This window comes from Onthophagus taurus, chromosome 3, assembly GCF_036711975.1.
Source record: "Onthophagus taurus isolate NC chromosome 3, IU_Otau_3.0, whole genome shotgun sequence".
In the NCBI taxonomy this organism is placed as follows: Eukaryota; Metazoa; Arthropoda; class Insecta; order Coleoptera; family Scarabaeidae; genus Onthophagus; species Onthophagus taurus.
The window spans coordinates 23,566,073-23,579,312 of record NC_091968.1 but is presented as its reverse complement, the minus strand read 5'-3'; the positions used below and the strand labels follow the sequence as shown (position 1 = coordinate 23,579,312).

The 13,240-nt window shown below is 29.3% G+C and overlaps 1 protein-coding gene across 1 annotated transcript in view; it reads right to left on the bottom strand.

Annotated features, from left to right (window-relative positions):
* Positions 1–13,240, bottom strand: part of LOC111416187 (sodium potassium chloride cotransporter) — a 48,360-nt gene that overhangs the window by 28,405 nt on the left and 6,715 nt on the right. Inside the window, exon 2 of the mRNA XM_023048146.2 lies at positions 1,873–2,032. Within this exon, the coding sequence (XP_022903914.1) occupies positions 1,873–2,032 (160 nt within the window). The remainder of the gene's footprint in view (positions 1–1,872; positions 2,033–13,240) is intronic.

The window sequence follows — 13,240 nt, the reverse complement described above, 5'->3', positions numbered from 1 at the left end:
AGATTTTTACTTGCAGTATGATCTCTGCTCAGTATAATTCTGAACTTTTGCTTGCAGTATGGAAATATCCAGTACATATCTAGACTTTTGCTTGCAGTATAACATTTTTTTATTATAATTCCAGACTTTTACTTGCAATATGGCATCTATTCTCTACATATCTAGATTTTTGCTTGAAATATGACATTTCTTTATTATAATTCTAGATTTTTACTTGCAGTATGATCTCTGCTCAGTATATAATTCTGAACTTTTGCTTGCAGTATGGAAATATCCAGTACATATCTAGACTTTTGCTTGAAATATGACATTTCTTTATTATAAATTCAGATTTTTACTTGCAGTATGATATTTCTCCACTACAATTCTAGACTTTTGCTCGCAATATGGAAACTAGTACAAATCCAGACATTTTCTTATAGTCTTGTGTCATGCCAATGTAATTACAGATTTATTCTTGTAGTGTAGAATCATGACAACCCACTTATAGATGTTTCTTTGCAGTTAGGATTCTAGAATAAAGCCAAAATTGCTGATAAAGTCTGGAGACTAATTCCAGGATTTTGCTTGCAGTAAGCAATTACAAATTTCTTTCTTTTTACATTATGTTTTCTGCTGGTTGTCATTATAGTCTTGTTTTTGATGAGGAACGTTTTATTCTATTATCTAAACATTTCCCTAATTCATATCCACCCTTTATAAATATACAGGATGCGGCAAAAGTAACTCAATAGCAAATAAATCGAAAGAAGTTTTTTCTACTGAATGATGTTCAGACAAGAACTCAAAACGCTCCCTAAATGAAGCAAAAATAATTGTTGGTTACGTTTATTTATTTAACTTTTTTTCTGACACGAGTTTACCACTATTTAAATATCAAATTAAAAATCATTTAACACAACAACAATAATATACAAAACACATAAAAACGAATTTGACAAAAACATTTTAAAAAAGTTTAAGTTTATTCTAATAAATCGTTCAACAAAGCGACTTAATTCTCAAGAACTTTTGAAACGTATTTCGGCGAACATTAAAATAATGGTTCAAATTTTCGCCAGTTCACTCCCCGCAAGATCGCAAACATTTTATTATTATCGTCGAAGGAAAAATCGAAACTAAACTCATTCATCAAAATTCGTCAAACATCAAACGTAACACAACACATAAATCACTTAAATTCCAATAAATCCGTCAACGTTTTCTTCGTTCCGAACGGAGAAAATAACGACGATGGCAAACTAATAAACGTATCCAAACCGATTTGACGTTCTGTTTGTGCACTGCGTTCACTGTTTTTGTGTTTGTGCACAAGTTTTAGAAATCAATGTGAATTTATTTTTAAAATTATCCCCGAAACATATTTTTATCGAATCATTTTGTCACCGAATTCTAAGTACTCTTTATAAATCGATTTAACCAACAAGTTGAGTAAACGGAGTAAATTACAAAGCTAACAGTTATACTTAGCGAGAAAACGTCGTTTATGAGTAATTTATCGACCAGAAAAGAAAAACGGGTTAAAATCGATTTAAAAAGAAAAACTCAACTCTTTCGGTTCTCTCTTTAATCAAAATATTTAAGGATTCCGAATGAAACTTAAATAGAGATCTATTTAAAACGAAAAAAAGTGTAACGAAAAACATTTAGAAAAAAAAAAAAAATAATATCATGAGGCTGTGTCGTCACGATAAATACCGAAAATTCTACACCTTCTAATTTACAAAACGATAATTGAAACTATCAGATTGTAATTTTTCGTGTAAACAGAACATAACGCGGATATAAATCTTTTAACTGGGTGTTAAATGTATGAAAATTAAAATGTTTATTACTTCTAGAAGGTGATTGTGTAATTTATTTTAAACTTACCGATTCCCGATTGTGCAACAACCCACGATAAACGTAAAAACAACATAACACCCCAAATGTTAAGTAAACATGGAATGAGAACTCCTTGAATCCAACCAAGTTTAATTCCATGGTGTCCTGGGGCGTTTGAATCTGTTGCTTCAATTCCACCATTATTTTCCTGTTAATAATATAAAAATAAAAATTATTAGATTCATCAAATTAGATTAAATTTGCTTCTTATTTTATCAAGATATTAATCCTAAAAAGATTGAGATTGTTGTCTTCATCAAACAGAGAAAACTGGGACACTTAACACCACCCTATTTTTGCAACAGTACATTAACCTTTGCTCTAGAAGTGAAATATCTTGGAATTTGGAAATCACACATCCGTTGCAAAATCAAAAAACCTACCCAATGTTGAAGGGACAATTATGGCTCCTACTAAGCACGGTCTCAGCGAAACACCCTGTATGGAGGTGGGAAAGTGAGCGGTGCGTTTTGAAGAGAGGGTGAAAGATAGAGGGTTATTTTAAAATCTTGGGGGAGTGCTACAGACAGATTGAGGCAAGTAAGAAGCGTTATGGGCATCGAGAAAGGGGTGCGGTATTGTGTAAGAATGCAAGAAAGAAGGACGGCGATAAGGGAAAGCAAGTACAATCCAAAATATAAGAAAATTGTAGTAGAGGGGCTACCAAAGTACCTGAGGACGGAGGGGAATGAGGAGGGAAAGAGGTTGGTAGCCAAGTTTAGGTGTGGCAATGAAGAAAGGGCCAACAGATATTGGGTGGAAGATGAGGAGAGGGGGTGCAGACTGTATGGGGAGGGCTGGGAGTCTTTATACTAGTGGAGTGTAGTGTGTTGAGGGGAAAGAGGGCGAAAAGGAGATGGATGGGGGAGGTGGTGTCAGCCAGGAGACGTAGGGAAGGAGGCAAGGAGAGGCTGGTTGAAGGTGATTGATAGTGATTAGATAAGTTATAAATTGTATTTATATGGGAAGCAATAAATTATTATTATTATTAATAACAAAAATGCGGCATCCGAATAATCCATTACACAACATTCATACGAACAGACAAACATCACACCAATACCGGAAAGACACGAACTGTTACGACAAAAATTTATCAACAGGACATTTTTTGAAATATATACGAAATTATTAGAATAACTTAGTGACATAACATGAAAAAGAATGCGTAAATAATATATACAGTGAAATTCCCCTAACTCTAACTTCTATATCTCGAATTATCCTCTAAGTCGAATAATTTTCGAATTTTCCATAACTCGAAGTTTTCTTCCGCTCTCTTAGTGATTCGAGTTAGGGGAATTTCACTGTATCTATAATATGTAAATAATTTGTAACAGTTTTCTATACCGGAAAGAGCTGCAAATGTAGGTCTACCCCGGAAAATGATAATATCTCAACTTCCGAAATGTAATTCAATAAAATTTTTTAACAAAACATGTAAGAAATCTATATTATTTCCATATTTTACATAAAAACTGTATAAGTTATTATTATCTTTGGTAATCCATGTTGCGAGTCATAAATGTGTATAAAATTTAGGTATTTAAATAAAATAACTTCTTTCTCGCTATAAAAATTAATATATTCAGAACCGGTTTCGGCTAAGAAGCCATCATCAACTGAATCTACAAAGATATTAAATAAATGACGAGAAAATATCTTAAAATAATATTACTGTGAAAGATAAAATAAAAACTAAAAGATAAGTTAAAAATTTAAATTTACAGAAAAACTAAAATGAAAATCTTTAATTATAAATGTAAAATATACTAAATTTTGGGCTTACATGAGTTATTATTAATCATGGAGAACACAAAACATAATCATATCTCTAACTCAAAAAAGTCTAGGTCTAACGTTAGTTCTAGAGACTGTGGTAAGTTAGCATAAGATATCACTATGCATAATTTTATTGAATAGTATTTATAAAACCATTTCATTTGATAGCTGGGTCATGAAAATGGGAATGTAAATAATAGAGTTACAGCTTGGGGCGTTTTTTGTGTGACTCCCTGTATATTTATATATAGTATTTATACAGAGTGTCCGGAAAATACATTTAAAGAGATGATTTTACATCAAAAATCAAGAAGAAAAGATTATATAAAGTCCGGCCCGAAAATGCTTCCTAAAAGCGCTAGAGCCCTTTAAAGATAGCACTCAAGAAGTATTTTTTTAGCGTTATCTCAAAAACGGCAAGGTCTAGAATGCCGAAATTTGGCGTACAGGGATATCTTTACGTGACAAATATGATAGTCAAAAGAAAAAAAATAAATAATTTATGGTGTCCAACATAATACGTAGAGGGCGCGTTTAAGGTACCACATTTTTTTTATCTTTATTTTTTCTGCCATTTTCAAGGCATCAATCAAATGAAACAGCCTGTATATTTTAAGGTTTTTGGATTCCTTTTGACAAGGTGTTGCAAAATGTCATAAGGTTTTAATGCTTTAAACTGCATAGTTTTCGATATAAAGATTCAATATCTACTTTTATTTAAAAAGATTTGACGTTTAATTTTAAGTTGATTTCAAAAAGGCTTTAATTGTAGATATTAAATAAATAAGAATATTGGTCTACTTGAATCCAGTTTCCGCATGTTTTGGTGTAGATTTAAAAATAAAATGGTGACGCCGGCCGGTTTGAGTTAGGACACGGAGATATTATTAGTTATTCCTGTTATTATTACTATTGAACATTTATTCTTATAACTCAAAAACTAAAAACGATGGGAGGAAGTGCTATTAAGAAAAAACATTCACAATAAACCAAAAAAACATAATCCATAAACAATTTCAATCTTATAAGTATACATGTTTAGCTACAAACCGAGAAATGTCTTGATCCCAAATTTGACGTTTCAGGACATCAATGTTACTTATAACTCAAAAACTAAAAACGATGGGGGGAAGTGTTATTAAGAAAAAACATTCATAATAAACCCAAAAAACATAATCCATAAACAATTTGAATCCAATTGGTATAAATTTTTAGCTACAAACCGAGAAATGTCTTAATCTCAAGTTTGACGTTTCAAGACATTAATGTTACTTATAACTCAAAAACTAAAAACGATGGGGGGAAGTGTTATTAAGAGAAAACATTCATAATAAACTCAAAAAACATAATCCATAAACAATTTGAATCCAATTGGTATAAATTTTTAGCTACAAACCGAGAAATGTCTTAATCTCAAATTTGATGTTTCAAGATATTAATGTTACTTATAACTCAAAAACTAAAAACGATGGGCGGAAGTGTTATTAAGAAAAAACATTCACAATAAACCCAAAAAGCATAATCCATAAACAATTTGAATCCAATTGGTATAAATTTTTAGCTACAAACCGAGAAATGTCTTAATTTCAAATTTGACGTTTCAAGACATTAATGTTATTTATAACTCAAAAACTAAAATTGATGGGGGGAAGTGTTATTAAGAAAAAACATTCACAATAAACCCAAAAAACATAATCCATAAACAATTTGAATCCAATAGGTATAAATTTTTAGCTACAAACCGAGAAATGTCTTAATCTCAAATTTGACGTTTCAAGACATTAATGTTACTTATAACTCAAAAACTAAAAACGATGGGCGGAAGTGTTATTAAGAAAAAACATTCACAATAAACCCAAAAAACATAATCCATAAACAATTTGAATCCAATTGGTATACATTTTTAGCTACAAACCGAGAAATGTCTTAATCTCAAGTTTGACGTTTCAAGACATTAATGTTAGTTATAACTCAAAAACTAAAAACGATGAGGGGAAGTGTTATTAAGAAAAAACATTCACAATAAACCCAAAGAGCATAATCCATAAACAATTTGAATCCAATTGATATAAATTTTTAGCTACAAACCGAGAAATGTCTTAATCTCAAATTTAACGTTTCAAGATATTAATGTTAGTTATAACTCAAAAACTAAAAACGACGAGGGGAAGTGTTATTAAGAAAAAACATTCACAATAAACCCAAAAAACATAATCCATAAACAATTTGAATCCAATTAGTATACATTTTTAGCTATAAACCGAGAAATGTCTTGATCCCAAATTTGACATTTCAGGACATCAATGCTATTTATAACTCAAAAACTAAAGACGATAGGGGGAAGTGTTATTAAGAAAAAACATTCACAATAAACCCAAAAGACATAATCCAAAAACAATTTGAATCCAATTGGTATAAATTTTTAGCTACAAACCGAGAAATGTCTTAATCTCAAATTTGACGTTTCAAGACATTAATGTTACTTATAACTCAAAAACTAAAAACAATGGGGGGAAGTGTTATTAAGAAAAAACATTCATAATAAACCCAAAAAACATAATCCATAAACAATTTCAATCCTATAAGTATACATTTTTAGCTACAAACAGAGAAATGTCTTAATCTCAAATTTGACGTTTCAAGACATTAATGTTACTTATAACTCAAAAACTAAAAACGATGGGGGGAAGTGTTATTAAGAAAAAACATTCATAATAAACCCAAAAAACATAATCCATAAACAATTTCAATCCAATTAGTATACATTTTTAGCTATAAACCGAGAAATGTCTTGATCCCAAATTTGACGTTTCAGGACATCAATGCTATTTATAACTCAAAAACTAAAGACGATAGGGGGAAGTGTTATTAAGAAAAAACATTCACAATAAACCCAAAAGACATAATCCAAAAACAATTTGAATCCAATTGGTATAAATTTTTAGCTACAAACCGAGAAATGTCTTAATCTCAAATTTGACGTTTCAAGACATTAATGTTACTTATAACTCAAAAACTAAAAACGATGGGGGGAAGTGTTATTAAGAAAAAACATTCATAATAAACCCAAAAAACATAATCCATAAACAATTTCAATCCAATTAGTATACATTTTTAGCTATAAACCGAGAAATGTCTTGATCCCAAATTTGACGTTTCAGGACATCAATGCTATTTATAACTCAAAAACTAAAGACGATAGGGGGAAGTGTTATTAAGAAAAAACATTCACAATAAACCCAAAAGACATAATCCAAAAACAATTTGAATGCAATTGGTATAAATTTTTAGCTACAAACCGAGAAATGTCTTAATCTCAAATTTGACGTTTCAAGACATTAATGTTACTTATAACTCAAAAACTAAAAACAATGGGGGGAAGTGTTATTAAGAAAAAACATTCATAATAAACCCAAAAAACATAATCCATAAACAATTTCAATCCTATAAGTATACATTTTTAGCTACAAACAGAGAAATGTCTTAATCTCAAATTTGACGTTTCAAGACATTAATGTTACTTATAACTCAAAAACTAAAAACGATGGGGGGAAGTGTTATTAAGAAAAAACATTCATAATAAACCCAAAAAACATAACCCATAAACAATTTGAATCCAATTGATATAAATTTTTAGCTACAAACCGAGAAATGTCTTAATCTCAAATTTAACGTTTCAAGATATTAATGTTAGTTATAACTCAAAAACTAAAAACGATGAGGGGAAGTGTTATTAAGAAAAAACATTCACAATAAACCCAAAAAACATAATCCATAAACAATTTGAATCCAATTGGTATAAATATTTAGCTACAAACCAAGAAATGTCTTAATCTCAAATTTGTCGTTTCAAGACATCAATGTCATTTATAACACAAAAACTAAAAACGATGGGGGGAAGTGTTATTAAGAAAAAACATTCACAATAAACCCAAAAAACATAATCCATAAACAATTTCAATCCAATTAGTATAAATTTTTAGGTACAAACCGAGAAATGTCTTAATCTCAAGTTTGACGTTTCAAGACATTAATGTTACTTATAACTCAAAAACTAAAAACGATGGGGGGAAGTGTTATTAAGAAAAAACATTCACAATAAACCCAAAAGACATAATCCATAAACAATTTGAATCCAATTGGTATACATTTTTAGCTACAAACCGAGAAATGTCTTAATTTCAAATTTGACGTTTCAAAACATTAATGTTACTTATAACTTATAACTCAAAAACTAAAAACGATGGAGGGAAGTGTTATTAAGAAAAAACATTCACAATAAACCCAAAAAACATAATCCATAAACAATTTGAATCCAATTGGTATAAATATTTAGCTACAAACCGAGAAATGTCTTAATTTCAAATTTGACGTTTCAAAACATTAATGTCACTTATAACTTATAACTCAGAAACTAAAAATGATGGGGGGAAGTGTTATTAAGAAAAAACATTCATAATAAACTCAAAAAACATAATCCATAAACAATTTGAATCCAATTGGTATAAATTTTTAGCTACAAACCGAGAAATGTCTTAATCTCAAATTTGACGTTTCAAGACATTAATGTTACTTATAACTCAAAAACTAAAAATGATGGGGGAAGTGTTATTAAGAAAAAACATTCACAATAAACCCAAAGAGCATAATCCATAAACAATTTGAATCCAATTGATATAAATTTTTAGCTACAAACCGAGAAATGTCTTAATCACAAGTTTGACGTTTCAAGACATTAATGTTACTTATAACTCAAAAACTAAAAATGATGGGGGGAAGTGTTATTAAGAAAAAACATTCACAATAAACCCAAAGAGCATAATCCATAAACAATTTGAATCCAATTGATATAAATTTTTAGCTACAAACCGAGAAATGTCTTAATCTCAAATTTAACGTTTCAAGATATTAATGTTAGTTATAACTCAAAAACTAAAAACGATGGGGGGAAGTGTTATTAAGAAAAAACATTCACAAGAAACCCAAAAAACATAATCCATAAACAATTTGAATCCAATTGGTATAAATATTTAGCTACAAACCGAGAAATGTCTTAATTTCAAATTTGACGTTTCAAAACATTAATGTTACTTATAACTTATAACTCAGAAACTAAAAACGATGGGGGGAAGTGTTATTAAGAAAAAACATTCATAATAAACTCAAAAAACATAATCCATAAACAATTTGAATCCAATTGGTATAAATTTTTAGCTACAAACCGAGAAATGTCTTAATCTCAAATTTGACGTTTCAAGACATTAATGTTACTTATAACTCAAAAACTAAAAATGATGGGGGGAAGTGTTATTAAGAAAAAACATTCACAATAAACCCAAAAGACATAATCCAAAAACAATTTGAATCCAATTGGTATAAATTTTTAGCTACAAGCCGAGAAATGTCTTAATCTCAAATTTGACGTTTCAAGACATTAATGTTACTTATAACTCAAAAACTAAAAACGATGGGGGGAAGTGTTATTAAGAAAAAACATTCACAATAAACCCAAAAAACATAATCCATAAACAATTTGAATCCAATTGATATAAATTTTTAGCTACAAACCGAGAAATGTCTTAATCTCAAATTTAACGTTTCAAGATATTAATGTTAGTTATAACTCAAAAACTAAAAACGATGAGGGGAAGTGTTATTAAGAAAAAACATTCACAATAAACCCAAAAAACATAATCCATAAACAATTTGAATCCAATTGGTATACATTTTTAGTTACAAACCGAGAAATGTCTTAATCTCAAATTTGACGTTTCAGGACATCAATGTTATTTATAACACAAAAACTAAAAACGATGGGGGGAAATATAATTAAGAAAAATTATTCGTAATAAACCCAAAAAACATAATCCATAAACAATTTGAATCCAATTGGTATAAATTTTTAGCTACAAACCGAGAAATGTCTTAATCTCAAATTTGACGTTTCAAGACATTAATGTTACTTATAACTCAAAAACTAAAAACGATGGGGGGAAGTGCTATTAAGCAAAAACATTCACAATAAACCCAAAAAACATAATCCATAAACAATTTGAATCCAATTGGTATAAATTTTTAGCTACAAACCGAGAAATGTTTTAACCTCAAGTTTGACGTTTCAAGACATTAGTGTTACTTATAACTCAAAAACTAAAAACGATGGGGGGAAGTGCTATTAAGAAAAAACATTCACAATAAACCCAAAAAACATAATCCGTAAACAATTTGAATCCAATTGGTATAAATATTGAAATGTCTTAATCTCAAATTTGACGTTTCAAGACATTAATGTTACTTATAACTCAAAAACTAAAAACGATGGGGGGAAGTGCTATTAAGCAAAAACATTCACAATAAACCCAAAAAACATAATCCATAAACAATTTGAATCCAATTGGTATAAATTTTTAGCTACAAACCGAGAAATGTCTTAATCTCAAGTTTGACGTTTCAAGACATTAATGTTACTTATAACTCAAAAACTAAAAACGACGGAGGAAAGTGTTATTAAGAAAAAACATTCACAATAAACCCAAAAAACATAATCCATAAACAATTTGAATCCAATTGGTATTAATTTTTAGCTACAAACCGAGAAATGTCTTAATCTCAAATTTGACGTTTCAAGACATTAATGTTACTTATAACTTATAACTCAAAAACTAAAAATGATGGGGGGAAGTGTTATTAAGAAAAAACATTCACAATAAACCCAAAGAGCATAATCCATAAACAATTTGAATCCAATTGATATAAATTTTTAGCTACAAACCGAGAAATGTCTTAATCTCAAATTTAACGTTTCAAGATATTAATGTTAGTTATAACTCAAAAACTAAAAACGATGAGGGGAAGTGTTATTAAGAAAAAACATTCACAATAAACCCAAAAAACATAATCCATAAACAATTTGAATCCAATTGGTATTAATTTTTAGCTACAAACCGAGAAATGTCTTAATTTCAAATTTGACGTTTCAAGACATTAATGTTACTTATAACTTATAACTCAGAAACTAAAAACGATGGGGGGAAGTGTTATTAAGAAAAAACTTTCACAATAAACCCAAAAAACATAATCCATAAACAATTTGAATCCAATTGGTATAAATATTTAGCTACAAACCGAGAAATGTCTTAATTTCAAATTTGACGTTTCAAAACATTAATGTTACTTATAACTTATAACTCAGAAACTAAAAACGATGGAGGGAAGTGTTATTAAGAAAACACATTCACAATAAACTCAAAAAACATAATCCATAAACAATTTGAATCCAATTGGTATAAATTTTTAGCTACAAACCGAGAAATGTCTTAATCTCAAGTTTGACGTTTCAAGACATTAATGTTACTTATAACTCAAAAACTAAAAACGATGGGGGGAAGTGTTATTAAGAAAAAACATTCATAATAAACCCAAAAAACATAATCCATAAACAATTTGAATCCAATTGGTATTAATTTTTAGCTACAAACCGAGAAATGTCTTAATTTCAAATTTGACGTTTCGAAGTGAAATTTAACGGAAACAGAACGAATTATTATTTTAAAAATGTTTTAAAAATTGAAAAATATACAGGCTGTTCCATTTAAAAAACACACTCACCATGTCGTAACTCAGACTGCCGTCATCATTTTTATTTTATTGCTAGGCCAAGATATGCGGAAAATAGTTTCAAGTAACTTTTATTTAAAGCTTTTTTTAATATAAGTTGAAGTTAAGGCTGTAGAAGCATTATTACGTACTTTTTGTACACCCTGTATAACAACCTAGCGCTGAATAACAACTAAAACTAGACCTAGAACTAGAAATATTCGGGTTTCCCAACCCGATGCTTTCTAGTTCTAGGTCTAGTGTTAGTTCTAGTTTTACACTAGCACTATCACTAGAACTAACACAAGACCTAGAATAATTCGGGTTTAGCCATTTTGAGAAACGTGCAGCTAAATCTACTGCTGTAGCCTTCACTTCGTAGCACAAGTCGAACTATTTCAAGTTTGTATTAAAATAATATAGACTTCTAATATTCTTCGTTTAAAAATTTCAGGAGCTGAGATGTTATCATTTTATGGGGTGTATGTAGACTTTATTGTATCAATAATAATTAAAAATTGATTCTTTGGAAATTAAAATTAGATCAAATTTGTTATTGAGGTTTTTTATATAGAAATTTAACATTGACACCTTTATTGTCATTTCGTCAATACCAACAAAATAGAATGAATAAACGAAAGAAAATTATTAATACCAACACGAACCGGTTAAAACTGGCGAAACGTCGAAAAGAAAGATATTTTTTTTTGTAAGATTTTTAACCTTGCACTTAACCACGTTTTATTGTCCATTTATAATTTTCGTTTTTGCCTCGTTACGAAAGATCTGTTGTATAATGGTCATAATGGCGTTACTTTTTTTTTATTCATTTTCACCTTATTTTTTATAAACAACAGCGAGCCGTCGTTATAATCTTGGAATTATTATTAATATTTTTTAAGTTTTACATTCATGAGTAATTTTATTATAATTGATATTTAATTATGTATGTTATAGTGACTCAATGAAAATTTATGTTGTAGCATTAAAAAAATTGTGACCCGGAAACTCATTTTTTCTTGCATAACTTTGGATCTTTTTCGTGTTGCTTTAACGAATGTAATTTTACGCTTTATTAAATGGGAAAATTGAAACGAAAAAACTGTTGTGTTAATTAATTGTTAATACAAATTTGATCGCGAATTTCCTTAACAACACTTAATACTATGATGATATCCATTTTCCCCCCTTGAAATTCAATGGTGATTATTAAAGGGGAAATATGGGGAGTGAAAAGCAATTTCGCTCACATTACCGGTCACGTGTCGTGCTAGTTATTACCAATCAATCTACATTAAGACCTTCTATTCGTGAGTATGTTGATCCCAATTTCAAAACCAATAAAGCCCAAGTTTTCGATTTTTAATGTTTTCGCATGTTTTGGCGTTGGGCCAAAATTTTTCGAAATGCGCGGGTGGAAAAGCGATAAAAATTAAAGTAAAGGGTAAATTTTTGTTGAAAATCGCATAGAAAAAAGTTGTTTGTGAACGTCGTCCGGTAAAGTGACACCCGAAGGGCAGCTTTTACTCTAATTGGCAAACAGAAAGGAAAGTGTATTAAATTATAGATTTTTCGATAAAATTCACACGAAACCGCACAACTAAATAAAAACGTCTACAGTTTTCAATTCGCTTTGAGAATCAGCTAAAAGTAAACAGAAAAAGAATTTTCTTATCGGATCAAAATAAACGTAATCCTTAAAGTGCCGTTAAATTAAGGTCGCAGGTAATAAAATAAAAAGTATTTAAAACAATAATCACACGAGAGTCATCAAACGTAAAGTATAAATAAATAAATCACAGCAGTCAAAACCAGATTAAGCAGGGTTGCATTTTATCGTTAAATTAATAAAAAAATCTCATTTCTATTGCAACAGCTAATTGCTTTTACTTATTTTCTGTATCTAGAACATTGTTTATGATTTTTAATAGATTCTAAAAAATAAACTTAAAAAACGTGTACGTTAAAATTCTTTTCT